At 36.7% G+C, this 22,489-nt stretch overlaps 1 protein-coding gene across 1 annotated transcript in view; it reads left to right on the forward strand.

The window, feature by feature from the left end:
• Positions 1–21,136, forward strand: part of PLOD2 (procollagen-lysine,2-oxoglutarate 5-dioxygenase 2) — a 55,927-nt gene extending 34,791 nt beyond the window's left edge. The window contains exons 9-19 of the mRNA XM_057421887.1: positions 2,678–2,803; positions 3,566–3,687; positions 9,971–10,075; positions 11,405–11,530; positions 12,683–12,824; positions 15,400–15,513; positions 15,916–15,981; positions 16,931–17,035; positions 19,210–19,356; positions 19,582–19,707; positions 20,751–21,136. Of these exons, the coding sequence (XP_057277870.1) occupies positions 2,678–2,803; positions 3,566–3,687; positions 9,971–10,075; positions 11,405–11,530; positions 12,683–12,824; positions 15,400–15,513; positions 15,916–15,981; positions 16,931–17,035; positions 19,210–19,356; positions 19,582–19,707; positions 20,751–20,906 (1,335 nt within the window). The 3' untranslated portion in view covers positions 20,907–21,136. The remainder of the gene's footprint in view (positions 1–2,677; positions 2,804–3,565; positions 3,688–9,970; positions 10,076–11,404; positions 11,531–12,682; positions 12,825–15,399; positions 15,514–15,915; positions 15,982–16,930; positions 17,036–19,209; positions 19,357–19,581; positions 19,708–20,750) is intronic.
• Positions 21,137–22,489: the final 1,353 nt, after the last annotated feature.

A 22,489-nucleotide genomic window follows, 5' to 3' on the forward strand; every position in this document is an offset into this window, starting at 1 on the left:
ATTCAAGCAGCTAAACAAAGCTAAAAGCGTTCCTTATTGTTTTAACGGTCTAAATGATTAAAGAGGGGACTAGCTTATTCCCCTGTTTCTTCTTCTTTCCCATCATTACATTGACAGCAACATTTATTATAATCAAGGTCGTTTTTATACATTCCACGCATGGTACACTGGTCACAGGTGCATTGGTAACAATGATTCCTAAGTTCTTGATACGAATCATTCTCTTATTGTTTACAGATATAAGGAGGAAATTCTTTCCTGTTAGGGTGGTGAGGCACTGGAATGGGTTGCCCAGGGAGGTTGTGAATGCTCCATCCCTGGCAGTGTTCAAGGCCAGGTTGGACAAGGCCTTGGGTGATACAGTTTAGTGTGAGGTCTCCCGGGCCATGACAAGGGGGTTAGAACTTGATGATCTTAAGGTCCTTTCCAGCCGTAACTGTTCTGTGATTCTATGAATTGTGCTAAACCTGGCCTAATTGTTCTAGACTTGTCTCAGCTGAGCTGGAGTGGGCTGGGCTGGGCTGGGCTGTAAAATGGGCTGAACTGGGTTAAATTGGGCCTGGGATATGCTGGACTGGACTGGACTGAGCTGGCCTAAAGTGTGCTACGTTTGGCTGGGAAAGGCTAAACTGGGCTGAAGTGTACTGTGCTGGGCTGCGTTGGGCTAAACCGGTCTGGAGTGGTCTAAATTGGGCTTAACTTTGCTACAGTGGTCTAGAGAGACATGAATTTTGCTAAACTAGGTTGAACTGGTGTAAACTGTGCTGGTCTGTGCTAAACTGGGCTAAGGTGGGCTGAAGAGGTCTAAGCTGTGCTGTTTTTTTAGTGTAGAGCCAAGTGGTTCACATTTTGGTGTACTGAAGGAGTGATACTAATCCCTGATTGTCTGTATAACCTTTGCACATCCAGCCAGAACTTGCTTCTCTTTGTCCTAGAGAATAAGGGGAAAATGGCTTAGAATTATAGAAATACACTACATAAATTATTGCAGCAGTTTTAGTATTGGTAGCACATGTGCATGTTCAGCTCAGTAAGCCCCATTGCATGTGCTGCTTTTCTCATTACTCAAAATCAGTGGTACCAGGTACCATGACACTGGCCTCACTGGAGTGGTTGCCAGAGCATATTGCAGAGAATACTTTTTTTCAAGACACATTAATGTACTTGTTTTTATAAGCTATTTTGAAGTTATTGGGCTGTCTGCATGAGTACATATTCGGTTCGCCAATGAAGTTGTGAATCGGAGGTAGTCAGCATAAACAGTGGTGCCTAATGTTTCTGATCTGGTGCACTTGCCAGTATCTTTCTGGATTTCTGATGTAGACAGTGACACCGTGAAATCTCAACAAGCACTGATGGTTTATCCAGACACTTTTCAAGTGGCTGTTGGCTTGCTTAAGGAAAGCTAACTTGCAGCCTTTTATATTTCTCTCTGAGCTTTATAGTGGGTTAGACATTTATACTAAGTGTTTTAGAAGTGGAAAATTTTTTTGTTCAAGCAGTGCATTTCTTTTTGTAGGAGTGAAGCCTTTGAAGGTTAAATTTCTTTGGCATAATGTAATACTGTTAAAAAACAGAAGTGCTGTCTAGGTTTGTTTTAGTGGTCATGATGCCTGTATCAAGCGCATACAGACAGTGAATTAATACCACTTTTCAAAACATGTGAATTCACATTAAAATAAAGTGGATAAAACTTCAGTATCCTTGGATGCAAAGATAGAAGCTCTAGTTAATTCATCAAAGGTCTTGATTAAAATCAGTGAGTTGGGAAGTTACTCAGAGACCACTTGTAGTGGTCTGGGGGAAATAAATGTAAGTGTATAGAAAGGTATTGTCGTCTTTGGCTTAAAGTACAGATGCATCATAGAATGGTTCCGGTTGGAAGGGATCTTACAGAACATCTAGTTCCAGCCTTCCTGCCGTGGACAGAGACACCTCCCACAACATGAGATTTCTCAGAGCCCCTTCCAGCTTGGCCTTGAACACTGCCAGGGATGGGGCAGCCACAGCTGCTCTGGGCAACCTGTGCCAGTGCCTTACTATCCTCATAGTTAAGGAACTTCTTCCTTATATCTAATCTAAATCTAGTTTCTTCCAGTTTAAAGCCATTCCTCCTTGTCCTATCCCTACCTGTCTTAATAAAAATTCCCTTTCCAGCTTGCGTCTAGACCCCCTTTAAGTGCCAAAGGATATGCTCTCCGTGGAGCCTTTCTCTTTTCCAGGTTGAGCAACAAAATATTTTGTGGTAGTTATGCTCAAACTATTTTTAAAAATGTGGTCTTAGGTACGTATGTTACATTTACAAGAAAATACAGGAATACTTTCAAAAAATTAATTGCCATGAAGTTCTAGGCATATTTACGTAAATACATTTTTTTACCATTTTAATAATTTTTAATGTAAGAATTTTTAAAACCATGATACACTGTTTTCTAGCTTCTGTTACTGGAATTCAGAGTTTTCTAGCAATAATGAATCAATTTGCTTATTTACTGAAGTCAGTAAAACTAAACAAAAGGGATACCATTTTTTAGCTAGTTGGTTTTAACTGTTTCAAAGCTGTGTGGCCTAAGTTAGTACAACATGACATTAATTACTTTTTATTATGGCTAATCTTAAAAAGGAGGCAAGTCTTACAAGTCGCATCAAATTTTTTCTTTTTCTTTCTTTTTTTAAGGACTATCCAAGAGTAAAAATTGGTGTTTTCATTGAGCAACCCACTCCTTTCCTACCTAAATTTTTAGACAGACTGTTGACTCTGGATTACCCAAAGGAAGCACTCAGTATCTTCATTCATAATAATGTAAGTATGCTGCTACCATTATGCAAAGCTTCAGTTTTGGAAATTATGATATAAATGAAAGTGTGTGAAGAAATATAAACTGCATAGGAAGAGGGGATCTTTCAGAATTTACTATGCAGAAGTGGAAAAAATACACAAATTCTGGCAGTGCTTGCTGAAATCTATTTAAAGAAACTGCATAGATTCTTTCTCTTTTACTAATGAAAAAGATTGTATGTAAAAGTGTCCTGCTTCTGGGAGAAGTACTGACTGATGCAAATCAAGTAGTATAGGATAAGATAGTTCCAATTGGAAGGGACCTACAAAGGTCATCTAGGTCAACTGCCTGACCACTTCAGGACTGACCAAAGGTTTTATAGCATATTACTAATGACTGTTATCCAGTAAATGACATTGGATTTGCTTATTGATAGCCCTGTGCACTTCTGAAGTGGCATAAAAACCTCCTGTGTTCCACTGAGGTTGTAGGATAGGTTTTGAAGATTGTAAGATAAGTATCTTGAGAAAATATTGCATAAACAGCCTGTGAATCTTGAATCATTGGTCTGGAAGTACAGCTTTGATTTACATTGCTGATGTGTTGGGTTATTTTGCTAAAATTTTGGACACAAGCTTCATTTTAATGACATATATTGGAATATCTTCAAATACTGTTTGCCATCTGTTTGTTTGGGATAGAATACAATGTGCTCTTGGACTCTGTGTTTATGATTTCACAGCAACTTGTACTTTTCACTATAAACAATGTTAACATGATTTCAGGAGGTTTACCATGAAAAGCACATCAAGAAATTCTGGGAAAAAGCCAAGAACATCATCAAAAATATAAAAATTGTTGGACCTGAAGAAAATCTCAGTCAAGCAGAAGCCCGGAACATGGGAATGTAAATACTAATTGATACATCTGTTACAATGATGCATACATTAACATCTTTATCATCTCATATATATTGTTTGCCTCTTAAGCACTAACAACTTTACATCTTAAGATACAAAAGTGGGAGCTTTTGTGGTAGAACAAGATCTAGATACAAGATATGAATTGTTGAGTATTTTATTGTTTCTGTCTAACATAAAAAGCTGTTGGCCATTGTGAAAACATCTCTGGTTTGAACTACTTCAATAGTCTGTCATTTGTCTTTTAATGAAAGCATAGACAATAGTAGACTACAAAGAAATAAGGTATGTCAGGTTATTTTTACATTATAGTTAAACATCAATATTAAAAAATACGAGCATAAACTGTAAAGTTATTTTTTAAGAATGCTATTGAAATTAAATAGATGGTACAATACAATAAAATTTTATAAGAGGTTTGTATAGAAAATTGTATGTAGCAGTAATTTAAAAAGGAATGTGTAAGCAAGTGTAAATGTAAATAGAAATCCTAATTGCAATGTATCTTCTGAAAAAAAGTATTGAATTGGGTTTTACTTTTTTATCCAAAACCTTTTCAAATTAACTTATCTCACAGAGTGATTTCACAGAAGTACCTCTTGCATTGAACATGCATTTAATAATTGCACAGTTGTTGTCCTAGTCCCTCCTTTGTTTGTTTTTTTGTTTTTGTTTTCACTTTGGGATTTTTGTAATGATACTGCATTTCAGTAAAAAACATGGTTAAAGCTTGATCTGAATGTACAGGAGAGAATTGTATTTCTTTCTGCAGCTCAAGGAGACAGGAATATCCTTTGGAAGTGCTCTAGCAGAAAGAAGTTTCTGCTTTCTGGAGGGTGGGGGAAGAAAGGACTTGCAAAGGCAACTGACTTGATCTTTAGTTTTGCTTTTTTAATCTTTTATACCTTACACTTGCCAGGCTTAATCAGAACATTAGGAGTATGTAGCCTGTGTCAGATTGCCTGTCTGAAGGGTCTCTTTAGTGGCTGCAGGGCTGGCTACCACCAGAGTCGATCATGGCTCTTCCAGTATATCCATCAGACTGTGGAGTTTTACAGACCATGAAGACCTTGCTTGTGACTTTTGAGCAGGCTTCATTCTCACATAATTCTTCCACTCTCTTTTCTCCCAAATGTACCATGAGTGTCAGAGTGAAGAATTTAATTTCAAAAGGCCCTTTTCTTTAATATTAAGAGGTTAAGAGCATAGCATAGGCTGTTCATGGCATCAGTCAAAAAAAATGAAGGTCTAGTCCTGATTCCCCGTGGTGTTCATTGAAATTTGTTTGAATGGGGTTTTGTTGTGCTGAAGCCACTGGGAAACTTATATTTGGCTGAGATCCAAGCCTCTCCCCTAGCTTTTCTAGGATGTCCAGATGTCCAGTGTTAGTGTAGGCAGCCATTCGCATATTTATAAATCCTTCTTTCTTTGTTTCTAATAATCTCTAGAGCAAATGTATCATGTTTGCAAACTTTTTGTAGTAGCGTATGTTACATGTAACTAAGGCAGAATTTCTGGAGTTGCCTTTTCCTCTTTGTTATGTAGACAGCATAAGGCATAGTCTTTAGTGTAGTTAATTTCTATACTGTTACTAAATGTCACTCAAAGATCTTTAAATCTGTCATATTTTGATGGAGCCTACTGATTTTAAGACATGACAGGTTTTGATATATCTTTGAACTGTGGATAAAAATTAGTAATTTGAATGTATATTTGCACAAAGTAATTTCAAATTCTGTTTCGTAAGGCAGGAGATAATCACACTTGTGTTGTGTTCCACTGGATACACTACGCTGTGATTTGCTATCCATTGTCTGGGTATCATTTGACCTGTACTGCTCCTGCTTTCAAAGGAATCTTTAATAAAGTTTCTGTCTTAAAGAGATACCTCATATTTTCTTTATACATTATGTATGACACATGTGGAATCAGATCTTGCCAGAATACTGATTCATCTAGAAAGTATGATCTTGTAGTAGGATCTTCAATGTGAACAATGTGGATATAGATTGATAGCTCCTTTCAATTTGACTGAAGCAGGTTGAGTTCATCTGCTGTTTACTTTGCACTACTGTTGTGCTTGGCTACTTTTGTAAACATTACAAACTTCTCTGGAACAGAAGTACAGGATATTCATGGCAAAGGTAGTTACTATAAAAAAATGACCTGCTTTCAACCCTTCAGCTTGCTTCCAATGTAATAACCTAATTTGCTTCTCACTAATACTGTGATTGGAACGACTTGTGAAGAGTGATTCTTCAAAGCTGTTTAATGGTTTGATGTACAAATATAGATATATTCAGTCTTCTGATTAATTTTCTCCTGCCTCTATCTGCATTATTGACTGATAGTTTTGTTCCATCTGCCTCAAACACTTGCTTTCCTTCTTTTTCCAAATTAGCTGATTTTAGCGTCACTGTGAATTTGCAGTTTATCTGAAGCAGCAAAACAGGCTAAGAGAGAAAAAAAGCCAAAACCCAACTCTTAGGCATTGAAGGCCTGTTTTATTTCCAGCAGAATACTTCTGAGTACATAATGCTGTTGTGTCAGTTTTCTTTCTTCTTACCTCTTTCCTCCCTGTCCCCCTCCATTTTGGCTCAATAAAAAGCGGTGACAAATCACAGTGAGGTTCTCAGTAAATGAGACTCTTTGATGTCAGTATAAATGTGAGAAAATAACTTTTTTTTTTTTTAATTTCACCCATAGCCATGCAGCAACCCTCTGTCTACTTTTCTCATTCACACAAAGAATAATTGAAGCATTTACTTTCTTGCTTTGCCTTGACATGGAAAACTCCTGCACTTGTGAAAGTTGGATAAGCATTGGAAAGGACCCAAAATTGTGCAGTCAGCAAAACCTTATGATTCTGTTACTGCAAAAGATGGTCAGAGAAGCTGTCTAAGACTTGATTTTTGGAAAAGAGTTTTAGAAAGCAGGCATTCCTTATTGCAGTGCTGGGCACACATGAAAATAATTTCATGAAGGTGAGCCGCTTGGAGTCTACAAGCAGCATCTATATATCCAGCAACTTGCACATATTTACAACCTTTCTGGGAGATGCTTTACATATTCAGTAGATTTCCTGGAACTAATTATAATATCTGTATTTTAATTACACGTGCACTTCCTTGGTGAGTTGTAGTCTTGAGGGGTCTCTGGTGGTCGAGGATAGCCTCCGCTATCAGTATCCACTGATTGAACTCTGCTTGTGCATGTGCAAAAGACTCTTAAGAATTACTAAATAACTGTGTCCATGTTTTAGGTCAGTTTGTTCTGATTATTTTTCTGCCTTGAAGAACTGGTCCCGTCTGTCTTGGTCACTCATTTCTTATCTTCAGAGGCTACCCTTGTTTTATATGTACCCCAAGGCCATACCGGCCCCTTTTGCTCTCAGCAGTGGTCCCAACTTACAACCTAACATTTTCGCTTACCATTAACTGAGTGGTTTTAATTTACAACTTAGCATTTTAGCTTACAATTCAATAATACTGGCAACCAGGAGTGCAATGCTTTTGTCAATGTGGGCTGAAACATAATAAAAAGGAATGAAAATAAAGCAGTGTAAAGCGAAGGAAAGTTTAGTTGCATGTTGTCCGAGTATTTTCTCTGCTCGTACATCACTTGAAACCCTAAAATAGCATTTCCATGTTGTGTTCCCTCCCTCCTCAGCTTGTCTACAAGGACTGTATTAGAGTTCTTACTGTTAGTTCTTTTTTGTTTAAAAAAACAAGATTTTGCAAGTTTGCTTTTTTTTGAGATGAGATTTCAGCTAGCTGTTACAGAATTTGCTATGACAGAAAATGTAAATAACAATATGAAGTATATTCAGGCAATAACAGAAGGTGGGGAAATACAGGAATTTATTTCATTCACTTCTCTGTGGTTTTATTTATAGAAAGCTTGTTTTCCATAATCTTTTTTCCCCTGGTACTTACAGACTTCAGGGTGGGTTTGTTTTCTGGGGGGGAGGGTGGAGGGTGTTGTTTTTTTCCTTACTAATAGAGCTAGTTAGGAATTTTCCTGGACTTTATAAAAAATGACGGTTACCTCAACTTTTAGTGGGAATGCACATATTCTAGTGAAGTTTTCCATTGAAAGCTTTCAGAGGTTTCGGGAAGAATAGTAGCAAGATCAGAATCAGTTATAGAGTTTATTGACCTCACTGTTGAATTTTGAGCTGAATTTGGGATCTCCTGTGTGTTTTATGAAAGACGATGTTAAGTCATTGTCTCTGAGCTCTCAGGGACTTGCCTTACTCAAAGGACTGGTTTCAGTCCTTTGAGTAAGGTAAGTATCTTGGCTATGGTTGAACGAAGGTCAGGGATTAAATCTCTGTCTCCCAGATGTCAAGTGATTTCTGTTGTGAGTCTTGGATTATCTGGAGCTGCTTCTCCTGAACACGTGAGCAGTTTAAGGTTTCAGCCTCAGATGGAGGAGGAATATTTTGAACTCTGAGTGTTGCAGAAGAAAAAAAACTTTCCCACCCATATCTGTTTTCAGTAGCTTCCGGCTGTGGTAACTGTGGTAATAATACTTAAGCCCAAGATGCAAAACTAAACATTAGTGCTTTATCTGTTTTGTGGCTACATGTGTTTGTTTTTAGTGATTGTTGGTAAGAGTTTCTTTATACTGTTGTGGCCATCTGGAGAGATGCAAAATGTAGCCCTAAACGGCAGGCCATATCACCCAGTCTTTGAGTGAGTGTTGCAGATTTGTATCTGGGTCACCTCTTCTTTCAGAGGTTTGTCAAGTAGAGCAAGTGCTTTCTCTTTGGGTTCATAGTCCCCATTTAGAATTGTATTTTCAAACTGTGAGGGATATAAAAATGATAAATGCATTAATTTAAAATTAAAACTATGTCTAAAAAGTAAAAATTTAAGTGACTTAAGGGTAAAGAAAGTGGGTAGACCATATGTCTTACTGCTATAAACAGATAGACCCTTGGAATATCTTCATGGAAAGTTTGATGAAGAGCAGTGACACTTTCCATTTTCAGATGAGGTCACTGTTCTAGATGGGCTTGTGGTTTGTAAGCAAGGTTAAACATTGCTCTGATTGCAGAATTCTTTAAACTGATCTGCTGAACTTCACATTTCCAACAAAAAAAAAACTGGTTGTCTTCTAAATTTTTATTAGGAAAGCCACCAAAATGGCTTTTTTTTCCTCCTTTGACCTTAGTTTGTAAGTAGGTGGAGTGTAAAGCAAGTAGATGAAAGGTTTTAGCCATTCAGTTTAGATTAGGAAGTATGTTACTTATGAGTATGCTAGAAAGCACTTTCCACTTGTTCTTTGCTGCAACTTGGATATACATAATAGTTTCATATGTAATCTGGTATTTCTACATCTGGCGAGGTCAGCACACACTGTGAGAAGGTAATACTTTAAAGCATGGGAATACCCAGGATTACTTCTATTTCCTTGGGAAAACTACTTAGCAACTTTGAAAGCCTAAAAGAGAAAATACATGAATTTCTTAAGAGTAGGCTTGCCTTATTACTTTTGACAGAAACTGTTATAACTCCTTCTGTATATCTGAAACATGAAGATTTTGTAGTGGTTTTTGTTAGTGACTTTAAAATGCAAGGGCAAAACTTCACATTTGACATTGTGACTTGTGTCTGTAAACGTGTAGAGAATTATGCTTCAAACATAGTTTTGCAGTTTGATCCATTCTTCAGTGATGTGTAGCAAGAAATAAGGAAAAAAAATGAGTCCAAGTACCGTCAGAATAGTAGCCTTGATTTTTTTTCTTCTTGTATCTGTATACAAACACACGCATACATATACATACAATATATGAACACATATTTAATATGTGTATATATGTTACTTATATGTATTGTATTATATATATTTTATATATTTAATATTCGTTACAGAGGTTAAAATCAGACTTGAAAGCAGTAATGCTTTCAAAGAGTTCTCAGGTTATTGAATATATTACTGAATGACTATGAATTGGACCAAAACTTAGTGCATAGTAGCTCTAACTAAACTTGGGGAAGACTAGGGATCACTTTTTTTCCTTTTATTTTTTTTTTTAAATAAATAAGGCATCTGATCCATGTTTTTAAATAATCTTTTAGTTTATCACACTGATATGATCTAAAGGCACCTTTCTTTTACAATACTACACTGCAGAGGGCTTTTAATGCAATGTATGAGTAGAGCACTTGGTTATGATTTGGGGTTTTTGAAGTTTTTGCTTTGTGGTTTGTGAATTTTTTTCTAGACATGTGCAAGTTAACCATTCCTTTTTGGTTTTTTTAGGGACCTTTGTCGCCAGGATAAAGCATGTGAATATTACTTCAGCATAGATGCAGATGTTGTGCTGACAAACCCGAAAACTTTAAGAATATTGATGGAGCAGAACAGGTGTAGTATATCTCTTGATTTTACAGAATTTTCTCTAGCTTGAAAGGATTCTCTGGAGCCATACAGAGAAAGTAAGATCCTGCCTGTTCTTGCAGTTTGGTCCTCCTTGTTTACCCGTGGTATTTGATTACTATATTTCATAACTGGCTCAGAGGCCAACAATTCACAAAGCATTTTGTTCCTGTCAAACAGCAATTCCTGAATTTCAAATGCTTCAAAGTTTCTCTAAAGAGAATGGTATTGTGTAAGCAGGTTTTATGAAATGAGTTATGATTTCACTGACTAATGGTTTGGTTACCTGCAAAAGGATAACAAAAAAAAATAATCCAAACCCCAAACCAACCCCAAACAACAGCAACAAAAACACCCCAAAACAAAACCTAACAGAAACTCCTAGAGTTTGCTACTCTGGTATTACAGTATTATTGTTTTCTTTTTAAATCATAGATGCAATAAAATAGTGGAAATGTGTTGGAGATGAAGCAGGTGTTTCATCTTGTATCAGTATGATCACTTAAGGTGTACAAAGCTGTGACTTTATCATCAGTAGCTTTCAGTGGACTGGGCCCGCTGTGAAGGCTGTACACTTTACTCCTGCCAATTTTTAAATTCACATTTGAGGTAGGTAGGTGGTGTTTGCCTGTTCATAACGTGTCTGGGCATCTCAGGTCCATCACAGGAAGATAAGTGATCAATGTCTGTTTCATTCTACCAGTGACAAAGGCTGAAACTTAAGTAAAGATCTGGCTGACAATCATTTGCATTATATTCCTTGTAATTTTTACTATTACAGAAAAAGGCTAAAAGACAGGTACACTAGGTGGAAGAAACAGAAGCTTTGCGAATTGTATCTACCAGTAGGCATCCTCTGAAGCAAAGCACCTTTTTATTCTGGTCAACTTAGATTTCCCCTTTTTACTCTTAGAAAGTTTTGGGTTAGCAGAGTGGGTGGTTTGTTTGTGTTGTTTGTTGTTTGGCTTGGTTTGGTTTTTTTTTTGTCTTGTTTTTTCTGCCTTTTTTTTTTAAACATGTCTCTGACTTTGGGATGCATTTTGCCTTATGGTGTAGGCAGTATTTTTTTGCTGAGTGAAAAATCAAGCCACCTCAAATTTATAGGGATCTTTGATCTTGTTGCATGATGTTGTCTCCAGGCAGTGGGTACTTGGATGCTGTTTCATCCAGCTTAAATTCAGAATAGCTTTTGCAAAATTTGACAGTCATTGGTGATTCAACTACACTGTACTCCAAACTGAGTAAAACTGGTATGTTTTAATGTTTCAGTCTGTGTGTAAATGTTCGTATTTTCTTATTCAATATGTTGCTTCACAGAAAGATAATTGCTCCACTTGTAACTCGTCATGGGAAGCTTTGGTCCAATTTCTGGGGTGCTTTGAGCCCAGATGGCTATTATGCTCGATCAGAAGATTATGTTGATATTGTCCAAGGGAACAGAGTGTAAGTAACTGTAAGCTGATTTTTAGAGTTAAGGTACCTAGTATGGTTGTTAGCAGCATATTCTTACGTTTTCATGCACTGTGGTATTCCTAAAGAGCTTAGGTTAGTTACATTGTTTAGTTTTTTCTATTTCATAGACATGTTTTCCCATTTGTTTTTCCCATTCATAACTTGAATAAAAAAGCAGTGTTCAAGCCAGACATAGTCATTGCTAGTACCTGTCTGACTGTGTTTGGTTATTGTAGCAGTGCATAATACAGAAAGTGACAAGACAAATAGCAAACCCAAACCCTTATATCCCAGGAGCCTCAGTCAAAAGCTATGATTGTTGCATTCATCAGATGACTTCTTCATCTCTTTGGGACAAGTGTTTAATCAACAGCTAGAATTTCTTCATGTTTCTTCCTGTATATTCTGTTAGAGACCAAGATGCTCATGAGAAATACTTTTGTCACGTAGCCTTTTGGGTTTGTCCTTCCCCTAAACAAATGTGATTTAAGTTGTTCTAAGCTTGCCTTTCCCATATGGTGATGCCTCTTCATTGCCCTGGAAGAACAAAAGGTCTGAAACAGATTGAGTGCTTGAATAGAACTAGTTCATTTTCAGTTACACTGAAAGATGTGCTCATGGCGCTGGGTGGGAAGAAATATGCAGAGTGAGCATCATGACAGCAATGCTTTTTTTGTTGTTATTGGCTCAACTCACATAAGTACGTGGCCTGCTATGGTCTGTGAGTATTTGTGTGAGGAGGTCAGACCAGCTATGTGAAGCCTCAGTGAAGTCTTTAAACTCATTTAAAAATCTGTTTTAGAATTGCTTTCTCCATTTGGTAGTGTAGAATAATATTACAAAAGAATTTTTGACTAATTGTCTTCACTTAGGAAACATGAAGTATATTTGTAGTTAAAAAGCTATTCAGAGAATTTGAGCTTTCTATTTTTTATAACAGTACTTCATAAAGGTTGAATTACGCTTATGTTTGAGATGTTCACAATGTCCAGCTGTAATTTTTCAAATGTCTGGGGAACCTTTCAGCTTCATTTCCTTGAAAGTTGCTTATTCTTAGCAAATACAGAGATGCTGATTTGATAAATAGGCAATAACTTAGTTTTCATGGCTTTAAATTATCTGCCTTTTTTTTTTTTTTTTTAGAGGAGTGTGGAATATTCCATATATGGCTAATATATACTTAATTAAGGGACAGACTCTCAGACTGGAGATGAAAGAAAAGAACTACTTTATGCGTGATAAGTTGGATCCTGATATGGCTCTCTGCAGGAACGCCAGGGAAATGGTAAGGTGTATCTGTGCATTTAAATACACACAGACTTCTTTGTGTCCTGCTATGTTTGACTGCTTCACTTGATTGATCTTGAATATTATATATTTACTTCTAATTCAAAGTACTAGCCAATTTTTGTGACATAGAATGCTGTGGGTGTGTTTCTTTTAAATTGTTGAGAACAGAGGTTTTTTGCAAGGCCAGTGCACTGGCTGCATAGTGGCTTTTAGTTAAATTCACTGGAAATTCCTGTTGAGGTTAAAATATTTTACTCATTGGCACAACCACAGCAGATGACTTCAGACTTATCAGTGCAGTTAGAGCATCTCTATTATGTTTTTATACAGTGTGAAACTTCTAGAAGACTGAAGTTGGAATGTTTTGCAATTTTACGTTTAAGTAGATACATATTTAAACTAATTATGGGCAGTGCTGATATTAAAAGCCTTAAGTGATTTAAGAAATGTTAGGAATCTTTTTGGGAGCATGAATTGCTCATTACTTTTCCCAGATAGATTAAAACTGTATTGGAAATTTGTTACATGCATTAAGCTGTAAGCAATGAGAGAAAACTTACTTGTATTGTAAAATATGTGAATTTACATGTTCATATTCTACTGATATTTACACTAGTTTCAGCACAGAAACAAATTTAAGACCTAAACCAGACCTATTTCCAGACAGTATAACATTGAAAAATAATTTTGCTGAGTTGAACAAGAAAAGTTGGCAAGTATTAATTTTTTTATTCCCCCATAACAAGGCATGATCTCCTTTGTTTGTACTGATTCTTCAGAACATCCCCATCCAGTTCTGTTGTATTCAAACCTTTTCAGCATCAGTTATTGCAAACCTGTGCTTCCTATGCGCTCGTTAAACTAATCTGACTGGCTCATCAGAATATTGCTTTCTCTTTCCTCTTTCTCAGTCTGTGCTGCAAGATGGTCTGGTATGTGCTTGGTTTTGTATTGCAGCAGATAAGAAGGGGCTGGTGGAAACAGCTTTGACATGTGGATTATGAGCTTTGCTTGGAGATGCATGTTGTCTGTAAAGGCATATCAGCTTTAGATCAAAGGCTGCTATTTCCCTTATGTAACTGTGGAAACTTAATAGTAGTCAGAAAAAGAGAGAGAGATTATGTAACGAAAAACTGATGTGATAATTCTCCTTCATTTTAGAGTTTACAAAGGGAAAAAGACTCCCCTTCTTCGGAAACATTCCATATGCTCAGACCCCCAAAGGTGTTGCTTTACTTTTTATTCATTAGTTACTATTATGTGCAGTATTATCCTACCACAGGAAGATACTTCTCCTCTGTCCACTTACTTTAATGAAATACTGCTATAGCTTTCTCTTCAGTCTTCTAAGATTCAAGTTTTTGCCAGGAACAGGTTCTTCACGACCAGCTCAAAGAATCTTAGACAGGCTTCTTGTTTCCTCAGGGAGGTTTCTCAGTGCTCCTGAGCTCAAGGTGTGCCAAAGCTGTGCTTCCATAGCTAAAATTGATTTAGTATTCCTAGGAAGAACTAAAGCTCAAATCACTAGCAGTTCTGCCAGGCTCTCTCTGTCCTTTACAGTTCAGTGACTGCACAGTCACTTTAAGCTGTTTTTCTTGACCCAGACCCTCCTTATTCTCCCTGCTGCTGCAGCTATTTTATGATTTTGTAAGTGCCCAAAACTGGGCATGAGTTTAACATAATAATTATCTTTCTAACAGTTTAACTGTTTTTCAGATGAAAACATAGACAGGAATACCAGTCTTCATCTGCTGCAAATACAAAAGTCACAAATACTTCAGAAATGAAGTGTTAGTCTGAAAAACAGTAAACTAAAAAAAATCCCACCAAACCTAAGTTTCTTTTAAAAAAGACTATTTCCTGCTACTATTTCTAATCAAGTTAGTTTTCTTAGTATGTTCTCTTAATAGCTTGATAATAAATATGTATCTTACCATATTTGATATCTTGCAAATATTTTGCAATGTTTTCTTAGGTGCTCATACTTGGAAGTGCTCAGCTGTTTTGTACTCCTATTCTTATATGCTGTATTTGCCAATTATCTTTTTATTTCAGGCCAGTTCACCAGAAGGATTGTGTAGTGAACACTCTGAAATAAATTTATTGTTCTGACTTCCATTAGCCCTTTTATTGTTAGCTTGTTCTTTCAGTTTTTGACCAGAAACTAAACCCTAGATGCTGTTTTTCTTGTATGAGTATTTTCAGTTTGAGAACAGGTGCCTCCAGTATGTCTGGATAGGTTTTTCTGGAAAACAAATCATCTCATCACTTCTCTTATTTTTTCCTTTCTGTAACTGTATGTAGATTTATGGTATGAACAATATCTGTTTTGGTTTAATGTGCTTACAAAATAAATTCGTGTGCTTGTAAAGAAGAAATTATGAACATTAGTTGGTGATTATAATTAACTATTTGAAAATTAAAGATGTTAAATGAACAGTATGCGTATAATGTGCATGTACAGGTATGTGATAGAGTTCATGAAAGTGCAATCATAAGCAAACTTCTTTTAAAACATCATTTGTGCCAAGATGGACAGTCTTGCTAATGACATTTTCTCTACTTGGTAGGGTGTTTTCATGTACATTACCAACAGACATGAATTTGGAAGACTTATTTCGACAGCCAATTACAATACTTCCCACTACAACAACGACCTTTGGCAGATATTCGAAAATCCTGTGGTACGCATCTTATAATTGATGAAACAGTTATTTTGTTTGAAAAATTGTAAAGTTTGTGTATTATAAAGGACTTGGGATTTAAAGACTACATGGAGAATATTTGTTTCTTATGCACTTAATATTGGTTGTATACTAAAAGGTGTTCTCTACCGCCTATTTGAGCAAATGACAATATATCATATGAACAAGCCAACTGATGACAAGTGTAAGGAGTTGGAGATACGGCTCTAATGTAATTTCATGATTTTTGACATGATGAGAGCCAGTTCATTTATGGCTGTAAGAAATTGTTTAATTGTTTTGAATGATTTCAGTAGAGCAAATGAATAGAATATGAATTTGGTTTTGTCATTTATGATTTAATCTATTCTGTTTTTAATGTTTTAATATTATGCGTTTTAGGACTGGAAGGAAACCTATATAAATCCCAACTACTCAAAGATATTCACTGATAATATAGTAGAACAGGTGGGTATAAATAGTTCTCTTAAAATTTGTGGGCCTGATAGTAAGTTGCCATACAGTATTTCGATGTAGATTCTTTTTTGGTCTTGTGGCTGAACAGCTTTTTGTATTGGAAAGTAGCTTTTGCCATTTTGAAAATTAGATGAGGCTAGTCCAAAAAATAATTAGTAGTAGTTGTGGAAGTAATTGCCTTCTCCAAAATACAGATATACTTAGCTTATTTATTTGAACTAGTTAGTACCACTAGCAGAAGGCCTAATAAAATGTCTGTAGCACATAGCTGTGTTTTCTGGTGTCCGGTAAAGAAAAGTTCATCTAGATTCTTCCCTTGGGGTTTGCCTTTCCCTATGGATTTCTAAGGTCTGACAACCAGGAATATAAGGTAAAGCCTTTTGATGGCTTTTTTTTCTTTTTTTAACTCTCTTTGCTGCTTGTTTCTTGTTTTCATGCAACTGATCTGGACAGAGCCCTTCTAAGATGGCAATTGTTGTACTGATGCTGGATGATCTGTTCTGTGTCAATTAGGTGATTTATTGAATTTTGCTTTCTTAAAAAGCTGTGATAAATTGGTTTTGTATTTAAAGCAATGTTGAGTTTTAAACTTTTTTTTAATAGCTTGTAAATGTAGATCAGGGTTGTTACTTAGGGCAACCAAGGCACAGAATATCTGGGTACACTGATACAGCTGTTAATATTGGGTCATGGCTTACAAGATAGCTCATAGTTTTTTATTCATTCTGTGAGAATGTGATTGTGGATCAAGGTAAAATGTAATTATTTGAATGTATCTCAGTTATGATTTGAATGAGAACACCTGGTATTCTCTAAGAAATAAGAAAAGTGAAGATGTCCTTTTTTTTTTAGCAGCTAAAAACTAAAAGCTGTTAAAGCTTAACTCCACTGAAAATATGAATGTAGTTAAAAAAAAAGATATTTTTTTTTTCGTTTGCAGCCATGTCCAGATGTGTTTTGGTTTCCTATATTTTCTGACACTGCCTGTGATGAATTGGTAGAAGAAATGGAACATTTTGGACAGTGGTCTGGTGGAAGACACCAAGTAAGTAACACTGGAACGGATTGTCCATGGAGGTTCTGAATGCTCCATCCGTGGCGGTGTTCAGGGCCAGGTTGGACAAAGCCTTGGGTGACATGGTTTAGTGTGAGGTGTCCCTGCCCATGGCGGGGGGTTGGAATTAGATGATCTTAAGGTCCTTTCAAACCCAAACTATTCTATGATTCTAAGTGTCACCCTATATATGCATGACCCTAATTAGTGAATACCTTTATAACAATAAGTTTACAGTTCACAGTGTACCGCAACAAGCAAGCGTTTCAAGAATTGCCAATGACCCAAGACATCTCCTTCATGGTGTACAGTGTGTATTTTAGTTTACCATGTAGCTTCTTGTTCAGTAGATTTAGAGGGATTCCTCAATGAACCCTGTTGTGGCTTGACCGTGGCTGGACATCAGGTCCCTCAGAAAGCTGCTCTGTCACTCCCCTCCTCAGGTGGACAGGGGAGAGAAAATACAACAAAAGTCTCGTGAGTCAAGATAAGGGCAGGGAGACATCATTCACCAGATGCTGTCACAAGCCAAACAGACTTGACTTGGGGGAATCAGTTTAATTTATTACTGATATAATCAGAGTAGGATAATGAGAAATAAAACCAAAGCTTAAAAACACCTTTCGCCCACCCCTCCCTTCTTTCCAGGTTTAACTTTCCTCCTGTGTTCTCTGCTTCCTCCCTGCCAGTGGTGCAGGGGGACAGGGAATGAGGGTTGTGGCCAGTTCATCATCATCTCTGTTGCTGCTTCCTCCTCTGGGGAGGGCTCCTCACGCTCTTCCCCTGCTCCAGTGTGGGGTCCCTCCCACAGCAGACAGTCCTCCATGAAGTTCTGCAACCTGAGTCCTTCCCACAGGCCACAGTTCTTCATGAACTGTTCCACCATGGGTCCCTTCCATGGGGTACATCCTTCAGGAACAGACTGCTCCACCATGGGCCCCTGTGGGGTCACAAGTTCTGCAGCAAACATGCACCAGCGTGGGCTCCTCTCTCCACAGGGCCACAGGTCCTGCCAGGAGCCTGCTCCAGCGCAGGCATCCCATGGGGTCACAGACTCCTTTGGGCATCCCCCTGCTCTGGTATGGGGTCCACCCTGAGCTGCAGGTGAATCTCTGCTCCACCAGGGATCTCCATGGGCTGCAGGGGGACAGCCTGCCTCACCATCGGCTGCAGGCAAGCTCTGCCTAACTCTGGGATCACCTCCCCTCCTTCACTGACCTCGGTGTCTGCAGAGCTGTTTCTTTCACATTCTTACTTCTTTCCTCAGCTGCAGTTGTTGTTGCACTGTCCTGTTACTCCCCAGCCTAACCTGAGGTGCTATCACTGTCTCTGATGGGCTTGGTCTTGGCTAGCGGCAGGTCCATCTTGAAGCCAGCTGGCTTTGTCTCTGTTGGACATATGGGAAGCTTCTAGCAGATTCACACAGAAGCCACTAATATAGTCCTCCCCTGCTGCAAATACTTTGACATGCAAACCCAATACAGACCTTGGGTCAAAAAACCCAATACAGACCAAATTCAGACACTGACTGTGCATTTGCTGTAGTAGTTATCTGACAGTTATCCAAGGCTGATCTTTAATAGATGTCCAGCAAAGTTTTGCTTGTTTACCTCTTAAGTACTAATTTGTCACAGTCGTCCCCCTGTGTTTGCAGAATGTTCAAGGTACTCATTAACTATGGCTGAAATTGGAGGAATGTTTGTTGTATTCGCAAATGTGGTACCTTGGAAATGAGATAAATAACATTCATTATTTTACTGCAAAGAGGAGCCTCCAGAAAGCATTTTAACATACTTTTATCTTCAAGTTATAGTTATTTATTACACTGTCAAGTTGAGGCCTGTACTGTCTTGATCTCTGATATAACTTCAGTTATATCAGAGATCAAGACATCTATATCTCAATAAATAATATCATTACCTTAGGAGGCCCTTATTTACAGGGAACATATCCCAGTATTGACTCACCTTTTAAAAACTTCCAATTTTTGTTCATTCATAGCTCAGCATTTTTTTTCCACAGTTGTTGGCTGTTAAATTACTGTACAGCAAGCTTACATATGCCAGCTAAAGCATTGCTTTGTTGCAGTTTTCAAATAAATTTTGTGGAAGTGCTGGAAGCATTCCGTTTCCATATTTCAAGGTTATTTATGGTGTTTTCATTAGGACAGCCGTATTTCTGGAGGTTATGAAAATGTCCCAACTGATGATATTCATATGAAGCAAATTGGACTGGATAATGAATGGCTGCATTTCATAAGAGAGTTCATTGCACCTGTAACCCTGAAAGTGTTCGCTGGCTATTATACCAAGGTATGGGTTTAAAACTTATATAGGTAATTACTGGATGGCATGGCTGATTCTAATATATTATTGAATATGCGCTGTTTGGTTTGGTTGGGGAGTTCATGCATGATGAAGTAGCAGTTATAGATGAATGTTGTGTTATAAATTCAGTTTTAAACAAAAAAACAACTCAAGAACTGTCTATGTGATGCAGAAGTTCACATGTTGAAGTCTGACTCTGTTTTGTTTCAGGGGTTTGCTTTACTGAATTTTGTTGTAAAATATAGCCCTGACAGACAGCGGTCACTCAGACCTCATCATGACTCATCTACATTCACAATCAACATCGCTCTCAACAAAGTAGGCGAGGACTTCCAGGTAAGTTGACAATTTATTGACTTAAAAAAGATATCCTTTGAGTGTTTAATATAATTTCAAAACTAGAGCCCAAAAGGATATACTTAAAGACCAAGTTGAAAAGGAAAAGATGTGTATCACTAATTGAGATACTCCTTGTTGTTTTTTGATAAGTACTAAATTTGCTCAATTGCAGGATCCAGAGCTGTTGATGCAGTCAGGCTGAATCGGTCAAAATGATTTCAGATGGTGAAGGAGAAGGGATTTAAAGAAAAACTTTGGAGATGTTAACCATTTCATTTTTAACATTTCTGACATGCTTCTGTACAGTGAAAACTAATTTTTCAAAACACTTTAGTCCCAAATTGACTCAAATAGCTTTTCTTTACAGCTTTCTAAATGATTCTCTTTTAAGATCAGCCACATAATGAAAATGTTCATTTGTTGTTCCTGTTTTTCTGTTTGAGGTTTTTTCCTGAGATATGAATTATTTTCTACTCTGATTCAAGTAAACAGGCAGGGCAGTGGGATTAATATCCAGCTTTGACTAGTAGAGAAACTTAACCTGTTTTGTTTATAAACCTGTATTGTTCACAGTCCTACTTAAGGCCCATAAATGTGTTTGTCAAACATTACTTTAGAAAACACACTTCAGTTTGAAAGCAATAGCCAGGTTAATTTATTTAAGATTTGTTTAAACGCTCTCCAGGATAGGATTGCAGTCCTGGAACAAGGCCTGTGAACATGATTTGCTTGTTTCTGGTATCATCTACAGTGAAGTTACTGAAGATCTGTTTGCCAGAGTTGCTGCTTGCAGAAGTTTTATCCGGAGAATACTAAAACAAAGCAAGGGAAATTGATTTTAAATGCATGTCTGTTATGTATTGCTCTGAAGATGGTGTCATTTAACAGCCTTGCTAGTAGGGATAGTAAAAAAAATAAATAATTGTTAGCAGCCTGTTAATAATAGCAAAATGTTTCAAGTTATGGATAAATAAAAAGGAACTTTATTAAAACACAAAGTAAATGTTTGGGGTTTTGTTTTGTTTCTATTTTTACTACAGGGAGGTGGATGTAAATTTCTTAGGTACAACTGCTCCATTGAGTCTCCCAGGAAAGGATGGAGTTTCATGCATCCCGGAAGACTTACTCATTTGCATGAAGGACTTCCTATCTTGAATGGCACAAGATACATTGCAGTATCATTTATTGATCCTTAATTTTTTTTTTGCCCTCTTCAACGGCAGTGTTTGAGTCTCTACATAAACATTTATTTATAGATTTCTTCTGGAAGATGGTGATAAGAGAAACTGTTTCTGTTCCTGGCCAACAATGTTACTTTGGGCTGAAAGAATGAAAAAAAAAGAAAATGTTCCAAAATGTTTTGAAGATCTCTCAGTATCTGCTCTGAGCCTTGAGTTACAAAGTAAACATGTCCTGCTTGGTTTTCCATTCTGCTGTCTTAAAAAGTAGGTAAGGAGGGAAAATGGAAAAACATTTTATAATGAATCCATTTCTTTGTTTAAAAACCCCTATAAACTGTAATACAAAATTATCTGAAAAAAAATTGTGGTTTTCATTCAGTAAATTAATACAGCTAAAGTTTTTGTGGTGTATATGTTTGGTGCCAACCCATTAAAAACCAATATCAAGTGAATCTTGTATGCAGTTGTTGGGGATAAGCAATAATGTCATATGCTGGTACATATTGAAGGGAAAGTATCAGTAAGCCCATTTTCTTAATTCATTTTCAATACTGAATTTAATACCTTTACATGAAAAAATAAATTAATTGTGTAGATGGAGCAAGGATTAAATAATTTAGCTAAGAAAACATGGTTTATCTTTTGGTTTGCGAACTCATCATGTTGAAAATTTACTTATCTTCACCAAGTGACCTTCATTTAAAATGAATTATTTTTCTAAAGGTATAATTGCACCCAACTGATACTGAAATTTAATGTTTATTTTAAGAAAGTTGCTTAAAATTTAATAATAGGATGTTTTATGAAGACAATTTTCTACTCTTACTTAAAATTACTTGAATTTTCTATCAGGAAAATGAAATTGTTGCAGTCTCTTTTAAAGCTAAGGGTCTTAACTTGCCATTTATTTTAAAGAAATTGGTTTAAGATATTCCTACTGTATCTACTGTTTGTAATTTAAAGAAACTTGAAGCTGACTGTCTCAAAGTCTACTGTGCCAAGAGGCACAGCGTGTTGAAAAAACTTGTGAAAAATAAAGGGTAATTTAAAATTAATATAACAGCTTTTGCTTTATTAGGTATTTTTTATTATTTTGCTGTATTAGGTAGTTTCTTTGGATGTTGCCATTGTTACAGAAATAATATTTACTGATGAATATTTTTTGAGGCGATGTTGATACATTTATATTGGAGGTTTCTCTAAGTGTCAGTTTTTGGTTTATTTGCTGTGTTACTTGAATTTTTTCTTACGTGAGTTTGTGCCTGCATACCAAACCTTGCATTACACTTTCAAAATGACTTCAGCAGGATGAATGCTTCTTGTTTTCTATACCAGCCTTGCTTTTTCACATAGAGGCTTTTTGATGATCAGAACAGTAATTTACTTTTTACCTGCTAACAGTTGAAGAAGCTTTGTATCGCATCCACTAAAAAGAAGCTTTATTTGGAGCTGGAAGGATTGGGAGCAGAGTTCAGATATTATTCTTTTACCATAAATAAGTGTCTACATGTATCCCTGTTATGCTGTTTTGCGGAATGGTTTGTAATTATACTTGAAATTATGCTGAAGTAAATGCATCAAAATGCAGTAACTTCAGT

Source organism: Pezoporus wallicus, unplaced genomic scaffold (assembly GCF_028554395.1).
Source record: "Pezoporus wallicus isolate ANWC-B61680 ecotype Strahan unplaced genomic scaffold, APGP_CSIRO_Pwel_v1 scaffold_7402, whole genome shotgun sequence".
NCBI classification, from domain to species: domain Eukaryota; kingdom Metazoa; phylum Chordata; class Aves; order Psittaciformes; family Psittacidae; genus Pezoporus; species Pezoporus wallicus.